Source organism: Taudactylus pleione, unplaced genomic scaffold (assembly GCF_031769625.1).
Source record: "Taudactylus pleione unplaced genomic scaffold, aTauple2 ptg000978l, whole genome shotgun sequence".
Classification (NCBI taxonomy): domain Eukaryota; kingdom Metazoa; phylum Chordata; class Amphibia; order Anura; family Myobatrachidae; genus Taudactylus; species Taudactylus pleione.
In genome coordinates, this window is record NW_028285379.1 from 1379357 (window position 1) to 1397908 (window position 18552).

At 44.6% G+C, this 18552-nt stretch overlaps 1 protein-coding gene across 1 annotated transcript in view; it reads left to right on the forward strand.

The window, feature by feature from the left end:
* The window catches only part of LOC148454570 (SCO-spondin-like), a 147596-nt gene that overhangs the window by 49683 nt on the left and 79361 nt on the right, over positions 1-18552 (forward strand). Inside the window, exons 3-10 of the mRNA XM_088460772.1 lie at positions 1402-1560; positions 5825-5910; positions 6802-6930; positions 8475-8637; positions 8879-9119; positions 9236-9374; positions 10887-11013; positions 11137-11309. Of these exons, the coding sequence (XP_088316898.1) occupies positions 1402-1560; positions 5825-5910; positions 6802-6930; positions 8475-8637; positions 8879-9119; positions 9236-9374; positions 10887-11013; positions 11137-11309 (1217 nt within the window). The remainder of the gene's footprint in view (positions 1-1401; positions 1561-5824; positions 5911-6801; positions 6931-8474; positions 8638-8878; positions 9120-9235; positions 9375-10886; positions 11014-11136; positions 11310-18552) is intronic.

Here is an 18552-nt window from a genome sequence, read left to right on the forward strand (position 1 = left end):
GACTGGCAGATTACAGCCACATCCATCCCTGTGCCAGGACATATCGGCCAGGCTATACCTAGGTCACCTGCACTGGTGGTAGGTGTGAGGACTGGCAGATTACATCCATCCCTGTGCCAGGACATATCGGCCAGGCTATACCTGGGCCTCCTGTACTGGTGGTAGGTGTGAGGACTGGCAGATTACAGCCACAGACAGCCCTGTGCCTGGACATATCGGCCAGGCTATACCGGGGCCTCCTGCACTGGTGGTAGGTGTGAGGACTGGCAGAGAACAGCCACATACATCCCTGTGCCAGGACATATCGGCCAGGGTATACCTGGGCCTCCTGCACTGGTGGTAGGTGTGAGGACTGGCAGATTACAGCCACATCCATCCCTGTGCAAGGACATATCGGCCAGGCTATACCTGGGTCTCCTGCACTGGTGGTAGGTGTGAGGACTGGCAGATTACAGCCACATCCATCCCTGTGCCAGGACATATCGGCCAGGCTATACCTGGGTCTCCTGCACTGGTGGTACATGTGAGGACTGGCAGATTACAGCCACAGACAGCCCTGTGCCAGGACATATCGGCCAGGCTATACCTGGGTCTCCTGCACTGGTGGTAGGTGTGAGGACTGGCAGATTACAGCCACAGACAGCCCTGTGCCAGGACATATTGGCCAGGCTATTCCTGGGTCTCCTGCACTGGTGGTTGGTGTGAGGACTGGCAGATTATAGCCACATCCATCCCTGTGCCAGGACATATCGGCCAGGCTTTACCTGGGTCTCCTGCACTGGTGGTAGGTGTGAGGACTGGCAGATTACATCCATCCCTGTGCCAGGACATATCGGCCAGGCTATACCTGGGCCTCCTGCACTGGTGGTAGGTGTGAGGACTGGCAGATTACAGCCACATCCATCCCTGTGCCAGGACATATCGGCCAGGCTATACCTGGGTCTCCTGCACTTGTGGTAGGTGTGAGGGCTGGCAGATTACAGCCACAGACAGCCCTGTGCCAGGACATATCGGCCAGGCTATACCTGGGCCTCTTGCACTGGTGGTAGGTGTGAGGACTGGCAGATTACAGCCACAGACAGCCCTAGTGGGGAGAAGTGGACGTACAGTAAGTGGCTCCTGGTAGGAGTAGGTGGAGAGTTAATCATTTGTGCAGAGCTCCATAGGGAGGGACCAATAATGGCTTCGCCTGGAGACGCGTCTCCCTCCATCCCCAGATGTCCATCTGGCACTTTGGGGCTCAGTCAATTTGCACAATAAAAATACTTTTGACTGTAATTCAGGAGTTTAACAACTTAAAACCAGGTTTATGTATTCTGTATATTTTGTGAGCCCCGGACCTAGGATACGGTGTAGGAGTAATTCCGGGTGACACTGCTGCTCTTTCTGCTCATCCTACAGGTATTAGCATCCTCTGGCTGGGAGACTTCGTCTTCATAGAGAGCGGGCTGGGGGTGCGGGTGAAATTTGATGGAGGAAACAATGTGTATGTGACAGTGACCTCTGACCTCCAGAGAAGAACCAATGGACTGTGCGGGACCTACAACCAGGACACGGAGGGTAACTGCGTAATGTCACGTATTGGGCACCAGGTCTATGGGCTGATTATAGTGTTATCCCCAATGATTATTTATTATACCTTCTCGCTTTTAACCTCTCTCTCTCTCCCTCCTCTCCTCTACTTCCGAAGGCCACCATCACTAAGCGTAACATTGAGGCTATCAATGCCGTTTCTTTATCTTCCCTGCTTGACTCTCTTCTCTCCCATATCCTTTCTCTCTCCTGCTGAACAAGCTGCTTCCCTATACAATGCCTCCCTCACTTCTGCTCTGGACTCTGTTGCCCTGGCGATCACTACTCACCCTCGCAGATCCACACTACAACCCTGGCAATCCAAATGCACCAGATATCTGCAAAAGTGTTCAAGAACTGCCGAGCGACAGTGGAGAAGATCACGCTCTAAGGCAGATTTTCTCCACTTCAAATTTATGCTCTCATCCTACAGTGTTGCCCTTTCCCTCTCTAAACAGTCATATTTCAAGAACCTCATTTCCTCCCAGTCCTCAAATCCTCAGCGTCTCTTCACCACCTTCAACTCCCTCCTCTGTCCATCCCCTCCCCGCCTCCCCTCCTCATTCACTGCCATTGACTTTGCTACCTACTTTACATCCAAAATCGATTCCATACGTCAGGACATCACATCCCACCAGTCCCCCTGCTCTACACTTCCTTATTTCCCTGATCACCCATCTCCATCCATTTCACCGACTCTGACAGCCTTCTCCCCTGTATCTGGAGAGGAAGTCATGGCTCTCATCCGGTCCTCCCCCCTTTCTACCTCCCCCCTTGACCCTATCCCTTCACGTCTCCTCCGCTACCTCTCTCCTTGTGCCTTTTCCCATCTTGCCCACCTTCTCAATCTCTCCCTCTCATCTGGCACTGTCCCTTCTGCATTCAAACATGCGATAGTCTCCCCCATTCTTAAAAAAACCTACCCTTGATCCCAACACTCTCTCCAACTACCGTCCCATCTCTCTCCTCCCTTTTGCCTCTAAGATCCTTGAGCGTGTTGTTTACAAACGCCTTACCACCTTTCTTTCCTCCCACTCCCTCCTTGATCCTTTTCAGTCTGGCTTCCGTTCTCTCCACTCCACTGAAACTGCCCTCACAAAAGTCAGCAATGACCTCCTTGCTACCAAATCCAAGGGCCACTACTCTCTGCTTATTCTCCTTGACCTCTCTGCTGCCTTCGACACTGTTGACCACCCTCTCCTGCTGCAAATCCTTCACTCCCTTGGTTTACGTGACACTGCTCTCTCCTTGCTGTCGTCCTACCTCTCAGACCGGTCCTTCTCTGTCTCTTCTCATGACTCCTCTTCCCCACCACAGCCTCTTACAGTAGGTGTTCCCCCAAGGTTCCGTTCTTGGAACTCTACTTTTCTCCCTCTATACGTCCTCTCTAGGTGAACTCATCAGCTCATTTGACCTCCATTATCATCTCTATGCTGATGATACTCAGATCTACCTTTCCTCCCCTGACCTCTCCCCCTCTTTCCTCACTCGTATCTCCAACTGTCTCTCTGCTATTTCTTCCTGGATGTCACAGCGATTTCTTAAACTTAATATGTCTAAGACTGAGCTGATCATTTTTCCACCCTCCAACATCACCTCACTTCCTGCTATTTCTTTAACAATTGATGGCACAACTATCTCTTCTAGCCCCAAAGTGCGCTGTCTTGGAGTTATCCTGGACTCCTCCCTCTCCTACAAACCACATATCCAGAACCTTTCACAGTCCTGTCGCTTCCATCTCAAAAATATTTCCAAGATTAGACCCTTTCTCACCCAGGATGCCACCAAAACCCTCATACACTCACTGGTCATATCCAGATTGGACTACTGTAACCCTCTCCTATCTGGCCTCCCCAACTCCCATCTCTCACCTCTCCAGTCTGTCCTCAATGCTGCTGCTCGACTCATCTTCCTCTCCAAACGCTCTACATCTGCCTCCCCTCTCCTACAAGTCCTCCACTGGCTCCCCTTCCCTTTTAGAACCCAATTCAAGGTTCTCACACTTGCTTACAAAGCCCTCACTCATTCCTCTCCCATTTACATCTCTGAACTCATCTCCTTCCACTCTCCTGGCCGCCCCCTTCGATCAACCAATGCACACCGCCTCTCATGCCAACTGATTACTTCCTCCCACTCCCGCCTCCAAGATTTTGCCCGTGCTGCTCCCGACCTTTGGAACTCTCTCCCTCTCCCCGTCAGACTCTCCTCCTCTTTACAATCCTTCAAATGGGCTCTCAAGACCCACTACTTCATCATAGCCTTCCAGCTCTCATCCTAACTTGCTGCAACATGCTCCTTCCTCCGTTTAACCCATCTGTGTCACACCTGTTTGTCTGCCCCTACCGTTTAGAATGTAAGCTCTTACGAGCAGGGCCTCTACCCTATTGTGCTTCTCCTTACTTTACTTTCGCCTACTTCTTACCCCCCTCCAGGGCACCTAACACTTGGTTGCTTACGCTCTGTTGCATATCTAGGTGTTATGGTCACTTATGTATCAATGTATATTATCCATGTCCTTGTCCTATTTTGTACTGTAAGTCAGTTGTCAAATTATTTGTTTATGTACTTTGTAAGGCGCTGCGGAACAATTGTGGCGCCATATAAATAAAGGATAATAATAATAATAATAATACTGTATGTAATCTAACACCACTATATACTGTAGGTCCTAAGAGTGTAATTATATGCTAATGAGTGCTAGGACACGCCCCTTTCGCAGCTGCAGAGTGGGCCCTATATACACCCTGTGGTGGGACCATGGGCCTGATTCAGAGCTGAACGCTCTGACCAGAGCGCTCGCTCTGAATCAGGGCCCTCCTCCATGAAAATGGAGCGGCCTCCTGGACGCTCGCATAGCTGTGGGTGACCACCCACAGCATATGCGAGTGGCCAAAAAGATGGTCACAATGGTCTTGACCATCGCGACCATCGGACTTGCGACAGAGACCCTGCGGTAGGACAAAAGTGTGAGGGGATATTTATTGCTTAATAGGCCCCCGTGTCACCCCAACCAATCTCTACTCCTTACCACACTATGTACATGTTCCTATGTAACCCACACGTGTGTAGCTCGGTCATGGTCCCCATCTCTGATTGTTACATGGGGCAGTATGTATGTACTAAGGGCAAAAATGCGGCCAAAACTCAGAAAATGCAGTTTTGGCCGCCAGGGACGTGTTAAGAGAGGAGGGGGCCCGATTTCACTCCCCGTCAGGGGTCCCCTCCTCTCTACCGGCTGCCGTCAGCGAAGTGACAGCAGCGGTAGACTCCGACACTAGAGTGTGCCCAAGTCTACTGTGCATGCGCAGATCACCGGGAAAATGGCGCTGCAGACATTTTCCCGGTGATTTATTACTGCTCATGGGCAAAACTCTGGGAAAATGGCCACGACGGTCGTTTTCCAGGCATTTTTACTGTGGTGCTACTCTGTAGGATATCTGAGAAGCATAGAAAAAAAAAGTATGGGGTAGGGTGTGCGGCGTGGGCCCCACCTGGACCCATTATACATACGCCCCTGTTGGCCGCATTTCCATAAGTACCAAGCTTCGGAATACAATACATTCTGCAGCTTGGACCCGGTGGGTAACACCATCTTTAAATCGTGTTACCCAGTACAAGCCTATGGGCTTCCTTCAGCATTTTTCTCTCAGCGGGATCCAATCAGATCCCTTCCAGCACTCCAAGCGGCGCAGAGGGACTTCCGGGTAATAAACCTGGTATTCGCTCTATCACAAAGGACAGTTATTATCGGGAACGGCGATTAGAATCACAATTCTAGGTACATACTGGCGTTAACCCCGGTAGGTACCCGATAAGTGGCGGAATATAACGCATCATTGATGTGTTGCTTAGTACATCCCACCCGCTGTCTTCTACAAACATCCCACTCAATATGTATAGAGAGAAAGTACCAACCAATCAGCTCCTAACTGTCATTTTTCAAACACTGTCTATTATGGCAGTTAGGAGCTGGTTGGTAGTTTATCACTTTGCACTTTATCCCTCTCCGAGCTTTGATAAATCTCCCCCTGTGTTTCTGCATGTGCAGCACTTTGCAGGGATAAAGACTATTATTTGCTAGGGAGCCCAACACAGCGCTATTCCCTGACTCCTCCCCCCTTACCTACCTATTGGCTGCCTCCGTTTGGCCGACACGAGGGCCGGCTCCCAGCCTGGTGGTTTATTCCACCTTAGATCTCCTACTTGCTGATATTCTCACTAACCATCCTGTATGAAATCCTTTCCTGTCTAGATGACTTCACCCAGGCTCGGGGCAGTGTCTCCCCCAACGCCGCTGCATTTGGGAATTCCTGGAGGGTCCGGGATATCGGCACTGAGGTGAGCATGAAACGGCCGGACAGACCTGATGTGAGATTGATCGGACCATACAGCGACAATTACTATATGACCCCTGTATGGCCGCATAGAGGACAGAATCACCAGAACACACAGAATTAGGTGCTGGGGGCAGAAACCGTGCTGGGGGGGCAGATGGGGAATGTGCATAGAGGTTTATAGCTGGTAGAGGGTGTCCTAACATGATTCTAAATAGTAGTGTAAGAATAAAGCTGTCCAGCATTTGTGGGTTACATGCAAAAGCAGCCGGTATTTACCCTGCCCCCCTTATATTGTGGCATGGCTTGTTCTAGGCACAAATTGCCCTTTTCTAATTTGCTCTTACACCTAACTGTGAATAAGCCCCGCTGTGAGGCCACGCGTTCTGCCATGCTCACATGCCCACAAACGCAGGTAGACTGGATCTGTGCAGCATGATATGGTGGCACAAGTCACCTCCTCATTCCCTCTGTGATGGGCAATGTAGCTCTGGTGCTGCGGGTGAGATGTGGGTGAGATCATTGGCTCCCCCCGGCCAGGACCCATTTTCCTTCTCTCTTCCTGATGTCTGCTCTGTCCTCTCCCGTCCCTCACGTTCACGCTGTAACAGATTTCCTCCCCCGCTCACCCGTGAAATCCCTTAGCCATGCCCTTCCCATCTCCCACTTGGACTATTGTTACCTGCGGTGGCGCCATATGTAATAATCATGCTCTAATAAAGCTGAAATAAAGATTGTTACATAAATAATGTAAGAACTCGCTTTGTTTCTTGTGTTCTACTATATTATATTTGCGTAATGGAGGCCACAGAAGGTAACAGAGGATGACAGATTGGGTGGGGGGCTGGTATTAGAGCTCCCGCAGTGAGGTTATTGCCGGTTTCCTCTCCCCCAGCAATCCTGCCAGGATGTCCCCGAGTTGGGGCACAGCTGTGAGCAGCCCGGACAAGATGCCATCAGGATGGAGGCCGAATCCGTGTGCAGGAAGCTCCTCAGCAGCCCGTTCAGTCACTGTCACCCCAAGGTAACCTCTGGGGCTTATTCAGCATGGTGCTGGAGAGTAACGCCAGCCCACAGCCACATACCGGGCGGATGCACTAGGGATAGGATTTCCTTCGTCTGGGTGCCCAGGGTGCTGGTAACAAAACACCAGAGATTTTTTGCAACCGTGCGTATAACTCTGACATTTTCTACGGCCCAGGCAATATACACAAAGGCGCTGTTGCGATCGGGTCAGACGGTAACAATAAGGTGGTGGAAAAATGATAGGCGTTCCTGGGTGGTGACTGGGAGATAGCTAGAAACGCCCGCTAACATTGCCCGTTCAGTGGGCGTGTCAGGGGAGGGCAGTGGGCGTGTCAGGGGAGTGTAGTAGGTGTGTTAGGGGAGTGTAGTGGGCGTGTTAAGGGCATGTCAGGGAGGGTAGTTGGCGTGACGGGGAGGGTAGTGGGCGTGTCAGGGGAGGGTAGTGGGCGTGTTAAGGGCATGTCAGGGAGGGTAGTTGGCGTGACGGGGAGGGTAGTGGGCGTGTCAGGGGAGGGTAGTGGGCGTGTTAAGGGCATGTCAGGGAGGGTAGTTGGCGTGACGGGGAGGGTAGTGGGCGTGTCAGGGGAGGGTAGTGGGTGTGTCAGGGGAGGGTAGTGGGTGTGTCACTGCCAGCAGCTTACGTTCCCAGATGCACAGGAGGTAACAGTCTTATTGAGCAGCTGCACCTGCCATTGGGTGGGAACAAGTTTCGATGCCATGTTGGGGAACCATGTTCTTCTACAATGTGCGCAGTCAGACATAACAGAGAATTGAGGGCCTGATTCAGGTTGGATCGCAAGGCTGCGGACGCACGCAACCGGTTGATGTTTGCATTCTGCACATGCGTATATGCATCGCAATGCACGTGCGCAAGCCGACCACTGCGATCAGGTATGTGAACAGACAGGAAGTGCCGTTTGGGGCTGGAGAGGGGGGGTAGTGGTGGAAGGAACGCAGGCGCGCCTGTGCGATTGAACGCCGTTACAGGGCGTGCATAATTAAGCCCCTGCGATGGCATACACAGCCTGAGGTCTACATGGCGACAGGAAGTTTCGCAGTCTGTGAGTCAGGGTCAGCTCAACCACAACTGTGCATATGGGTCCGATGTTTTCGCTGACTTGCGGATGTATGTAATGGGAAGTGGGCGGCTTTATACGGTGGTGGGCGGCTTGGTCTAGCACTGCGATCGCATTAATTCGCATATTTTCACAGCGTGCGGGTGCGTGCGATTGCAGACTTGCAATCCGAGCTGAATGGGGCCCCTGTGTCTGTGGCCCTTATTTCATTTTCTGTCCTGTGCGCCTGCGATGTATAGCGAAATACTTCACTGTACTGTGCGGTAACTCCCATCATCCTCAGTTTGGGTGTCAGGGATAATTGGCGCTGTTGGTGGGTGTGAAGTCCCCGCGATATAGCTGTTCTGACCGCGCTTTACAGCTTTCCCCGCTAACTGATTCGCACCCTATCCGTCTTCCCTGCCTTATACTCTGTGCTCATGTATTTACCACATTCGTATGACTGCGTTCTCTGTCTCGCTGCCAGGTGGACCCAAGTGGCTACTATGACACATGTCTGTACACATACTGCCAGGGCACAGGGCCAACGCGTAACAGACTTTCCTCCGTCTGCCAAACATTCACCAGCTACACCCGGGAATGTGCCCAGCAGAAGATCACCATCACCTGGCGAAAGGCCGGCTTCTGCGGTCAGTATCGGGAGAGCTAATTTTGTTCGTAGGTCTTGTTACGTGTACAGTTCTTAGTAAATGTCATAATTACACATGAACGCTCTCAGATGCCCATTCCTGCTTGTGTCTGCTGATGTAATGTTGCTCAGATAATGCCAGCCCCAACGTTTCCCAGACTCCAGCCTGCTGCTGGGCCCTCAGTTACTAATAAGAGCTGTCTGGATGTAGGAGAGTTTCTGATGGTCAGTGTCCTCCCTAGAGAAGGAATGCCTAATGGGCAAGCAGTACTCAGACTGTGTGTCCGCCTGTCCGGCCAGCTGCGCCTCTGTGGGGAGCTATGAGGATGGCCAATGCCGGGATGAGTGTGTTAGCGGCTGTGAGTGCCCAGCGGGTCTGTACCTGGAGGATGGACTCTGCGTGAAGGAGGAGGACTGTCCATGTTATTACCGAAGACAAAGATACTCTCCAGGAGAGACCATCAATCAGAGATGCAACCAATGGTGAGATGTTCTCCTGCCTCATCACCTGAAAATCAGATACATCCTGAACATGAAACTTGGCATCAGTTACTATGGGCATAACTCCACTTACTGACATCTTTACATTCCCACTCTAGTGTGTGCCAGGGTGGGCATTGGCGATGCTCCCAGGAGAAATGTGCAGCTGAATGCTCCGCCGTGGGTGACTCTCACTATGTGACGTTTGATCGCAAGAGATATTCTTATCATGGGCTCTGTGATTATATCTTGGTCAAGGTAATCAATAATGGTGGTGGCTCGGTGGAACTGTGTGTATATATTGGTGGTCTGCCAGTGGTACAGTGGGTATAATCTAATGGTTGGTCAGTGGTAATATTCTGGTGGTGGGTCAGTGATACAGTGGGTATGGTCTGGTGGTGGTACAGTGGGGATAATCTAGTGGTTGGTCAGTGGTACAGTGGGTATATTCTAGTGGTTGGTCAGTGGTACAGTGGGTATGGGCTGGTGGTGGGTCAGTGCTAAAATGGGTATGGGCTGGTGGTGGGGCGGTGGTACAGTGGGTATAATCTGGTGCTGATTCTATGGTACAGTCGGAGTAATCTGGTGGTGGGTAAATGGTATAATGTCTGTGTGATCTGGTGGCTGGCCAGTGGTACAGTTTGTATAATCTGGTAGTGGGTCAGTGGTAAATTGGTATGATCTGGAGTTGGGTCAGTGGTACAGTGTGTGTGATCCGGTGGTGGGTCAGTGATGTAGTGTGTATGGTCTTGTGGTGGGTCAGTGGTACAGTTGGTATGGGGTAGTGGGAGGCTGGTGGTACAGTGGATGTAATGTGGTGGTGAGTCAGGGTGAAGTTGGTATAATCTTGTAGTGGCTGTGTGATACAGTGGGTGTAATCTAGTGGTGGTACTGTGGGTATGATCTGTTGGTTGGTGTTCAGTGGGTGTAATGTTAGTGGGTCAGTGGTACAGTTGGTATGATCTGGTGGTGAGTCAGTGGTACAGTTGGTATGATCTGGTGTTGGGTCAGTGGTACAGTGTGTGTGATCCGGTGGTGGGTCAGTGGTACAGTTGGTATGATCTGGTGTTGGGTCAGTGGTACAGTGTGTGTGATCCGGTGGTGGGTCAGTGATATAGTGTATATGGTCTTGTGGTGAGTCAGTGGTACAGTTGGTATGGGTTAGTGGGGGGCTGGTGGTACAGTGGATGTAATGTGGTGGTGAGTCAGGGTGAAGTTGGTATAATCTGGTATAATCTAGTACAGTGGCTGTAATGTGGTGGTGGGCTCGGTGGTACAGTGGGTATGATCCGGTGGTGGGTCAGTGGTACTGTCGGTATGGTCTGGTGGTGGACTGTTGGTACAGTGGGTGTAATCTGATGGTGGGTCAGTGGTACAGTCGGTATGGTCTGGTGGTGAGTCAGTGGTACAATCGGGATGATCTGGTGTTGGGTTGATGGTAAAGTTGGTATGGTCTGGTGGTGGGTTAGTTGTACAGTGGGTATGGTGGTGGGCTCAGTGATCTGGTGGTGAATCAGTTGGTATGGTCTGGTGAATTGGTGGCACAGTTGGTGTAATCTGGTAGTGGAGTCGGTGTTATAGTGGGTTTAGTCTGGTGGTGAGCTCAGTGGTACGGTGGGTAAGGCCTAGGAGAATTCTAAGTTACAGATGTAGTATGTCAGGTTACAGGAGCATGTGCAGTGACAGGAGACCCTTCTATACACAAGCTGTACATTATCACTGCTGCCCCTCAGTGTCCAGGCTCTTATTCTCCCCATCCTCTTACTTCAGGACTATGTGGATGGAAAACTCCTCATCACTGGGGAGAACGAAGCCTGTGGCAGCACGCGCTCTGTAACCTGCCTCCGAACCATCACTGTCACTGCCCACAGGACAATGGTCACACTCCGAGATACAGGTACTGCCACTGGCACCAGGAGATGTGAGCAGTAGTGTAATACCCAAAGACTTGTATATAAGGACACGTTGTATCTTCTGGTCTGATGGATCCTGTCCTCTTTATGCCATGTTGTAATTCCAGGGAAACCCACAGTGAATGGACATGAGGTGACGCTGCCCTTCCTCAGCCCTGACCTGTCTGTGAGACGTGTGTCCTCATCCTTCCTTCTTCTTCAGACCTTCGGCGCCCACGTCCTGTGGAACATGGAGTTTCCAGCAGCTTATATCACTCTGCAGCCGGCATTTGCCAACAAGGTAACCACATTTATTCACCAACCATCTCCAGTGGTAATTATAAGCAATGTTACGTATAGCTAGTAATAAACAGAGCTAGTAATAAACAGAGCTAGTAATAAAACAGAGCTAGTAATAAACAGAGCAAGTAATAAACAGAGCTAGTAATAAACAGAGCTAGTAATACATAAATACTGTAATACTAGTGAAATTAGAGACAGAACTACTATAGGTACTGTACTTACATATAGAAACATATGAGAGTACTATTTCCGCAGCAACTTACAGTAAATGTAATAATAAGTATATACTGTAGATAGTTATATCTGGTTAGTATTTTGGAAACGTTTAAACTCATGCAGCGTACACACAGAGGTGCTAGAAAGTTTATAATGGGTTCTAATTTGATCTATTGTCCCCAATTGGGTTTTGCTGTTAGAAATGTACAATTTCTATCAAATAATAATTAATTGTTTTCTGCCTGAGCCTAAATGGCAAATTTATAGCATAGTATGTTTTATAGTATTGAATGGTTTAGTGTATAGTATAGTATGTTTTATAGTATGCTTTGTAGTACTATATAGTATGTTTTATAGTATGGTTTGTCGTATAGTATGTTTTATAGTATAATATATATTTTATAGTATAATATGGTATAACATGCACTGTTTAGTAGTATAGGTGTTTTTGTAGCATATTATGTTTTATAGTATAATATGGTATAATATGCACTGTTTAGTAGTATAGGTGTGTTTGTAGCATATTATGTTTTGTAGTATAATACAGTATGTTTTATAGTATAGGATGGTTTGTAGTATGGTATGTTTTACATAGTAGTATAGAATAGTATTTGTTTGCAGTATAATATGTTTTCTAGTATATAACTATGTTTTGTTTGTAGTATGTTTTATGGTATAATATAGTATGGTTTGTAGTATAATATATGTTTTATAGTATATAATCGTATGTGTTGTATAGTATGTTTTATAGTATATATTGGTTTGTAGTATAGTATGTTGTATATAACAGTATGTTTTGTAGTTTAGTATGTTTTATAGCATAATATATTATGGTTAGTAGTTTAGTATGTTTTATAGTATAGAATAGTATGTTTTGTATAGTATAAAATAGTATGTTTTGTAGTATAATATACAGTATGATTTGTAGTATAGTATGTTTTGTTGTATAGTTTGTCATATAGTATATCATGGTATATTTTGTAGCATATTATGTTTTATAGTATAATATATATTTTATAGTATAATATGGTATAACATGCACTGTTTAGTAGTATAGGTGTTTTTGTATCATATTATGTTTTATAGTATAATATGTTATAACATGCACTGTTTAGTAGTATAGGTGTTTTGTAGTATGGTATATACTGTAGTATGGTGTGTGTTTGTAATATACAGGTAGTGTATATTGTAGCATAGTATTTGTGTATTACAGTATGTTATCTTTGTGTTTTGTAGCATAGTGTATTTTGTGGTATAGTATGTTTTGTAGTATAGGTGTTTTGTAGCATGGGGCAGTATTCAATTAGTTTCACGTTCACGATAAAGTTTCGCCTGCCGGACTTTTCGCCTACATCGCATATTTTAGCTGCGGAAACTTATCGTGTGCGTACCCGCTGTGTGCCCTATTCAGTGGTGTCAGGATCGGGGAAACCAGCATGATTCTTTCCTCCTCCCCCCCCCCCCCCCCCGAAAAAGATGCATAAACATTGGGGATCAATGCAGTAGTGCCCGATTAGCCCTAATAAAGCTATTTGGGGTACTTAAGTTCGCACAATTGCCTCTAATTAGCGTCTTTGCACAAGTGGTGAAGAATGGCATAAGGCAGGATTTTTGGAGAAAATAACTAGTCCTGTCATTGAGGTACCTGATAATGGGCGCTAGCATATTTCAATATCTCTAATGTGAAGGTTTAATGAAAGTGAAATCCCTCATACAAGCACCTGCAATCCCAAAAACACTTGGCCCCTTCTTAGTGCACCCCCAGAACCTTATTTTGCAAACTTGTCCCCCCACTTTGTGCTTCACTTTTTTTTAAGGGATTTTGGGACGCAGTTATCCTTTGGGGGGCTGTCCCAGCGGTTCTCAGAGGTTTCCCCACTTTTGCACCCCTAAATAAAAATTTGAACTTCTTTTCTCCTGCTATTCAGAGGTGAATCTTTTTTGCCTATTACATTGAGGTGACTTTACGTGAACGCGAAAAGCGGATGGAATTGAATACGGAGATAAGTTTCCGACAGGCGAAAAGTTGCAATCGTCGATACTTTCTTGCGGATCTCGGCATTTCGCTTCTAATTGAATATGGCTCATAGTACGCTTTGCAGTATGTTATGTTCTGTAGTATAGTGTGTTTTGTAGTATGGTATGTTCTGTAGTATAGTGTGTTTTGTAGTATGGTATGTTCTGTAGTATAGTATACTTTGTAGTATGGTATGTTCTGTAGTATAGTGTGTTTTGCAGTATGTTATGTTTTGTAGTATGGTGTGTTTTGTAGTATAGTATGCTTTTAGAGCATGGTATGTTGGGTAGTAAAGTGTGTTTTGTAGTATGGTATGTTCTGTAGTATAGTATGTTCTGTAGTATAGTATGCTTTGTAGCATGGTATGTTCTGTAGTATAGTGTGTTCTGTAGTATGGTGTGTTTTGTAGTATGGTATGTTGGGTAGTATAGTGTGTTTTGTAGTATGGTATGTTCTGTAGTATAGTGTGTTTCGTAGTATGGTGTGTTCTGTAGTATAGTATGCTTTGTAGTATGGTATGTTTTGTAGTATAGTGTGTTTTGTAGTATGGTATGCTTTGTAGTATGGTATGTTCTGTAGTATAGAATACTTTGTAGTATGGTATGTTCTGTAGTATAGTGTGTTTTGTAGTATAGTATGATTTGTAGTATGGTGTGTTTTGTAGTATGGTGTGCTTTGTAGTATGGTATGTTCTGTAGTATAGTGTGTTTTGTAGTATAGAGTGTTTTGTAGTATGGTGTGTTTTGTAGTATGGTATGTTGGGTAGTATACTGTGTTTTGTAGTATGGTATGGTCTGTAGTATGGTGTGTTTTGTAGTATGGTATGTTCTGTAGTATAGTATGCTTTGTAGCATGGTATGTTGGGTAGTATAGTGTCTGTTATAGCATGGTATGTTGGGTAATATAGTGTGCTTTGTAGTATGGTATGTTCTATAGTATGCTTTTTTAGCATGGTATGTTGGGTAGTATAGTGTGTTTTGTAGTATAGTATGCTTTGTAGTATGGTATGTTCTGTAGTATAGTATGCTTTGTAGCATCGTATGTTGGGTAGTATAGTGTGCTTTGTATTATGGTTTGTTCTTTTGTATAGTGTGCTTTGTAGTATGGTATGTTGGGTAGTATAGTGTGCTTTGTAGTATGGTATGTTTTGTAGTATAGTGTGTTCTGTAGTATGGTATGTTCTCTAGTATGGTGTGTTTTGTAGTAAGGTATGTTGGGTAGTATAGTGTGTCTTGTAGTATGGTATGTTCTGTAGTATGGTATGCTTTGTAGTATGGTATGTTCTGTAGCATGGTATGTTGGGTAGTATAGTGTGTTTTGTAGTATGGTATGTTCTGTAGTGTAGTGTGCTTTTAGTATGGTATGTTCTGTAGTATAGTATGCTTTTAAAGCATGGTATGTTCGGTAGTATAGTGTGTGTAGTATGGTATGTTCTGTAGTATAGTATGCTTTGTAGTATAGTATGCTTTGTAGTATGGTATGTTTTGTAGTATAGTGTGTTTTGTAGTATAGTATACTTTGTAGTATGGTATGTTGGGTAGTATAGTGTGTTTTGTAGTATAGTGTGTTTTGTAGTATAGTATACTTTGTAGTATGGTATGTTGGGTAGTATAGTGTCTGTTATAGCATGGTATGTTGGGTAATATAGTGTGCTTTGTAGTATGGTATGTTCTATAGTATGCTTTTTTAGCATGGTATGTTGGGTAGTATAGTGTGTTTTGTAGTATAGTATGCTTTGTAGTATGGTATGTTCTGTAGTATAGTATGCTTTGTAGCATCGTATGTTGGGTAGTAGTGTGCTTTGTAGTATGGTTTGTTCTTTTGTATAGTGTGCTTTGTAGTATGGTATGTTGGGTAGTATAGTGTGCTTTGTAGTATGGTATGTTTTGTAGTATAGTGTGTTCTGTAGTATGGTATGTTCTGTAGTATGGTGTGTTTTGTAGTAAGGTATGTTGGGTAGTATAGTGTGTCTTGTAGTATGGTATGTTCTGTAGTATGGTATGCTTTGTAGTATGGTATGTTCTGTAGCATGGTATGTTGGGTAGTATAGTGTGTTTTGTAGTATGGTATGTTCTGTAGTGTAGTGTGCTTTTAGTATGGTATGTTCTGTAGTATAGTATGCTTTTAAAGCATGGTATGTTCGGTAGTATAGTGTGTTTTGTAGTATGGTATGTTCTGTAGTATAGTATGCTTTGTAGTATAGTATGCTTTGTAGTATGGTATGTTTTGTAGTATAGTGTGTTTTGTAGTATAGTGTGTTTTGTAGTATAGTATACTTTGTAGTATGGTATGTTGGGTAGTATAGTGTGTTTTGTAGTATAGTGTGTTTTGTAGTATAGTATACTTTGTAGTATGGTATGTTGGGTAGTATAGTGTGTTTTGTAGTATGGTATGTTCTGTAGTATGGTATGCTTTGTAGTATGGTTTGTTCTGTAGCATGGTATGTTGGGTAGTATAGTGTGTTTTGTAGTATGGTATGTTCTGTAATATAGTATGCTTTTATAGCATGGTATGTTGGGTAGTATGGTATGTTTTGTAGTATAGTATGCTTTGTACTATGGTATGTTCTGTAGTATAGTATAGTATGCTTTGTAGCATGGTATGTTCTGTAGTATAGTATGTTCTGTCGTATAGTATGTATAGTGTTCTTTGTAGTATGGTATGTTTTGTAGTATAGTGTGTTCTGTAGTATGGTATGTTCTGTAGTATGGTGTGTTTTGTAGTATGGTATGTTCTGTAGTTTAGTGTGTTTTGTAGTGTGGCATGTTTTGTAGTATGGTATGTTCTGTAGTATAGTGTGTTTAGTAGTATAGGTGTTTTTGTAGCATATTATGTTTTATAGTATAATATGTTATAACATGCACTGTTTAGTAGTATAGGTAGTTTGTAGTATGGTATGTACTGTTGTATGGTGTGTGTTTGTAATATACAGGTAGTGTATATTGTAGCATAGTATTTGTGTATTACAGTATGTTATCTTTGTGTTTTGTAGCATAGTGTATTTTGTGGTATAGTATGTTTTGTAGTATAGGTGTTTTGTAGCATGGGGCAGTATTCAATTAGTTTCACGTTCACGATAAAGTTTCGCCTGCCGGACTTATCGCCCACATCGCATATTTTAGCTGCGGAAACTTATCGTGTGCGTCCCCCCTCGAAAAAGCTGCATAAACATTGGGGATCAATGCAGTAGTGCCCGTTTAGCCCTAATAAAGCTATTTGGGGTACTTAAGTTCGCACAATTGCCTCTAATTAGCGTCTTTGCACAAGTGGTGAAGAATGGCATAAAGCAGGATTTTTGGAGAAAATAACTAGTCCTGTCATTGAGGTACCTGATAATGGGCGCTAGCATATTTCAATATCTCTAATGTGAAAGTTTAATGAAAGTGAAATCCCTCATACAAGCACCTGCAATCCCAAAAACACTTGGCCCCTTCTTAGTGCACCCCCAGAACCTTATTTTGCAAACTTGTCCCCCCACTTTGTGCTTCACTTTTTTTTAAGGGATTTTGTGACGCAGTTATCCTTTGGGGGGCTGTCCCAGGGGTTCTCGGAGGTTTCCCCACTTTTGCACCCCTAAATAAAAATTTGCACTTCTTTTCTCCTGCTATTCAGAGGTGAATCTTTTTTGCCTATTACATTGAGGTGACTTTCCGAGAACGCGAAAAGCGGATGGAATTGAATACGGAGATAAGTTTCCGACAGGCGAAAAGTTGCAATCGTCGATACTTTCTTGCGGATCTCGGCATTTCGCTTCTAATTGAATATGGCTCATAGTACGCTTTGCAGTATGTTATGTTCTGTACTATAGTGTGTTTTGTAGTATGGTATATTCTGTAGTATAGTGTGTTTTGTAGTATGGTATGTTCTGTAGTACAGTATACTTTGTAGTATGGTATGTTCTGTAGTATAGTGTGTTTTGTAGTATGGTATGTTCTGTAGTATAGTATACTTTGTAGTATGGTATGTTCTGTAGTATAGTGTGTTTTGCAGTATGTTATGTTCTGTAGTATAGTGTGTTTTGTAGTATGGTGTGTTTTGTAGTATGGTATGCTTTGTAGTATGGTATGTTGGGTAGTATAGTGTGTTTTGTAGTATGGTATGTTCTTTAGTATAGTGTGCTTTGTAGTATGGTATTTTCTGTAGTATAGTATGCTTTTAGAGCATGGTATGTTGGGTAGTAAAGTGTGTTTTGTAGTATGGTATGTTCTGTAGTATAGTATGTTCTGTAGTATAGTATGCTTTGTAGCATGGTATGTTCTGTAGTATAGTGTGTTCTGTAGTATGGTGTGTTTTGTAGTATGGTATGTTGGGTAGTATAGTGTGTTTTGTAGTATGGTATGTTCTGTAGTATAGTGTGTTTTGTAGTATGGTGTGTTCTGTAGTATAGTATGCTTTGTAGTATGGTATGTTTTGTAGTATAGTGTGTTTTGTAGTATGGTATGCTTTGTAGTATGGTATGTTCTGTAGTATAGTGTGTTTTGTAGTATAGTATGATTTGTAGTATGGTGTGTTTTGTAGTATGGTGTGCTTTGTAGTATGGTGTGCTTTGTAGTATGGTATGTTCTGTAGTATAGTGTGTTTTTTTAGTATAGAGTGTTTTGTAGTATGGTGTGTTTTGTAGTATGGTAGTTTTGTAGTATGGTGTGTTTTGTAGTATGGTATGTTCTGTAGTATAGTGTGTTTTGTAGTATGGTATGTTCTGTAGTATAGTGTGTTTTGTAGAATGGTATGTTCTGTAGTATAGTGTGTTTTGTTGTATGGTATGTTCTGTAGTATGGTATGTTCTGTAGTATGGTGTGTTTTGTAGTATGGTAAGTTGGGTAGTATGGTAAGTTGGGTAGTATGGTATGTTCTGTAGCATGGTATGTTGGGTAGTATAGTGTGTTTTGTAGTATGGTATGTTCTTTAGTATAGTGTGCTTTGTAGTATGGTATGTTCTGTAGTATAGTATGCTTTTATAGCATGGTATGTTGGGTAGTATAGTGTGTTTTGTAGTATGGTATGTTCT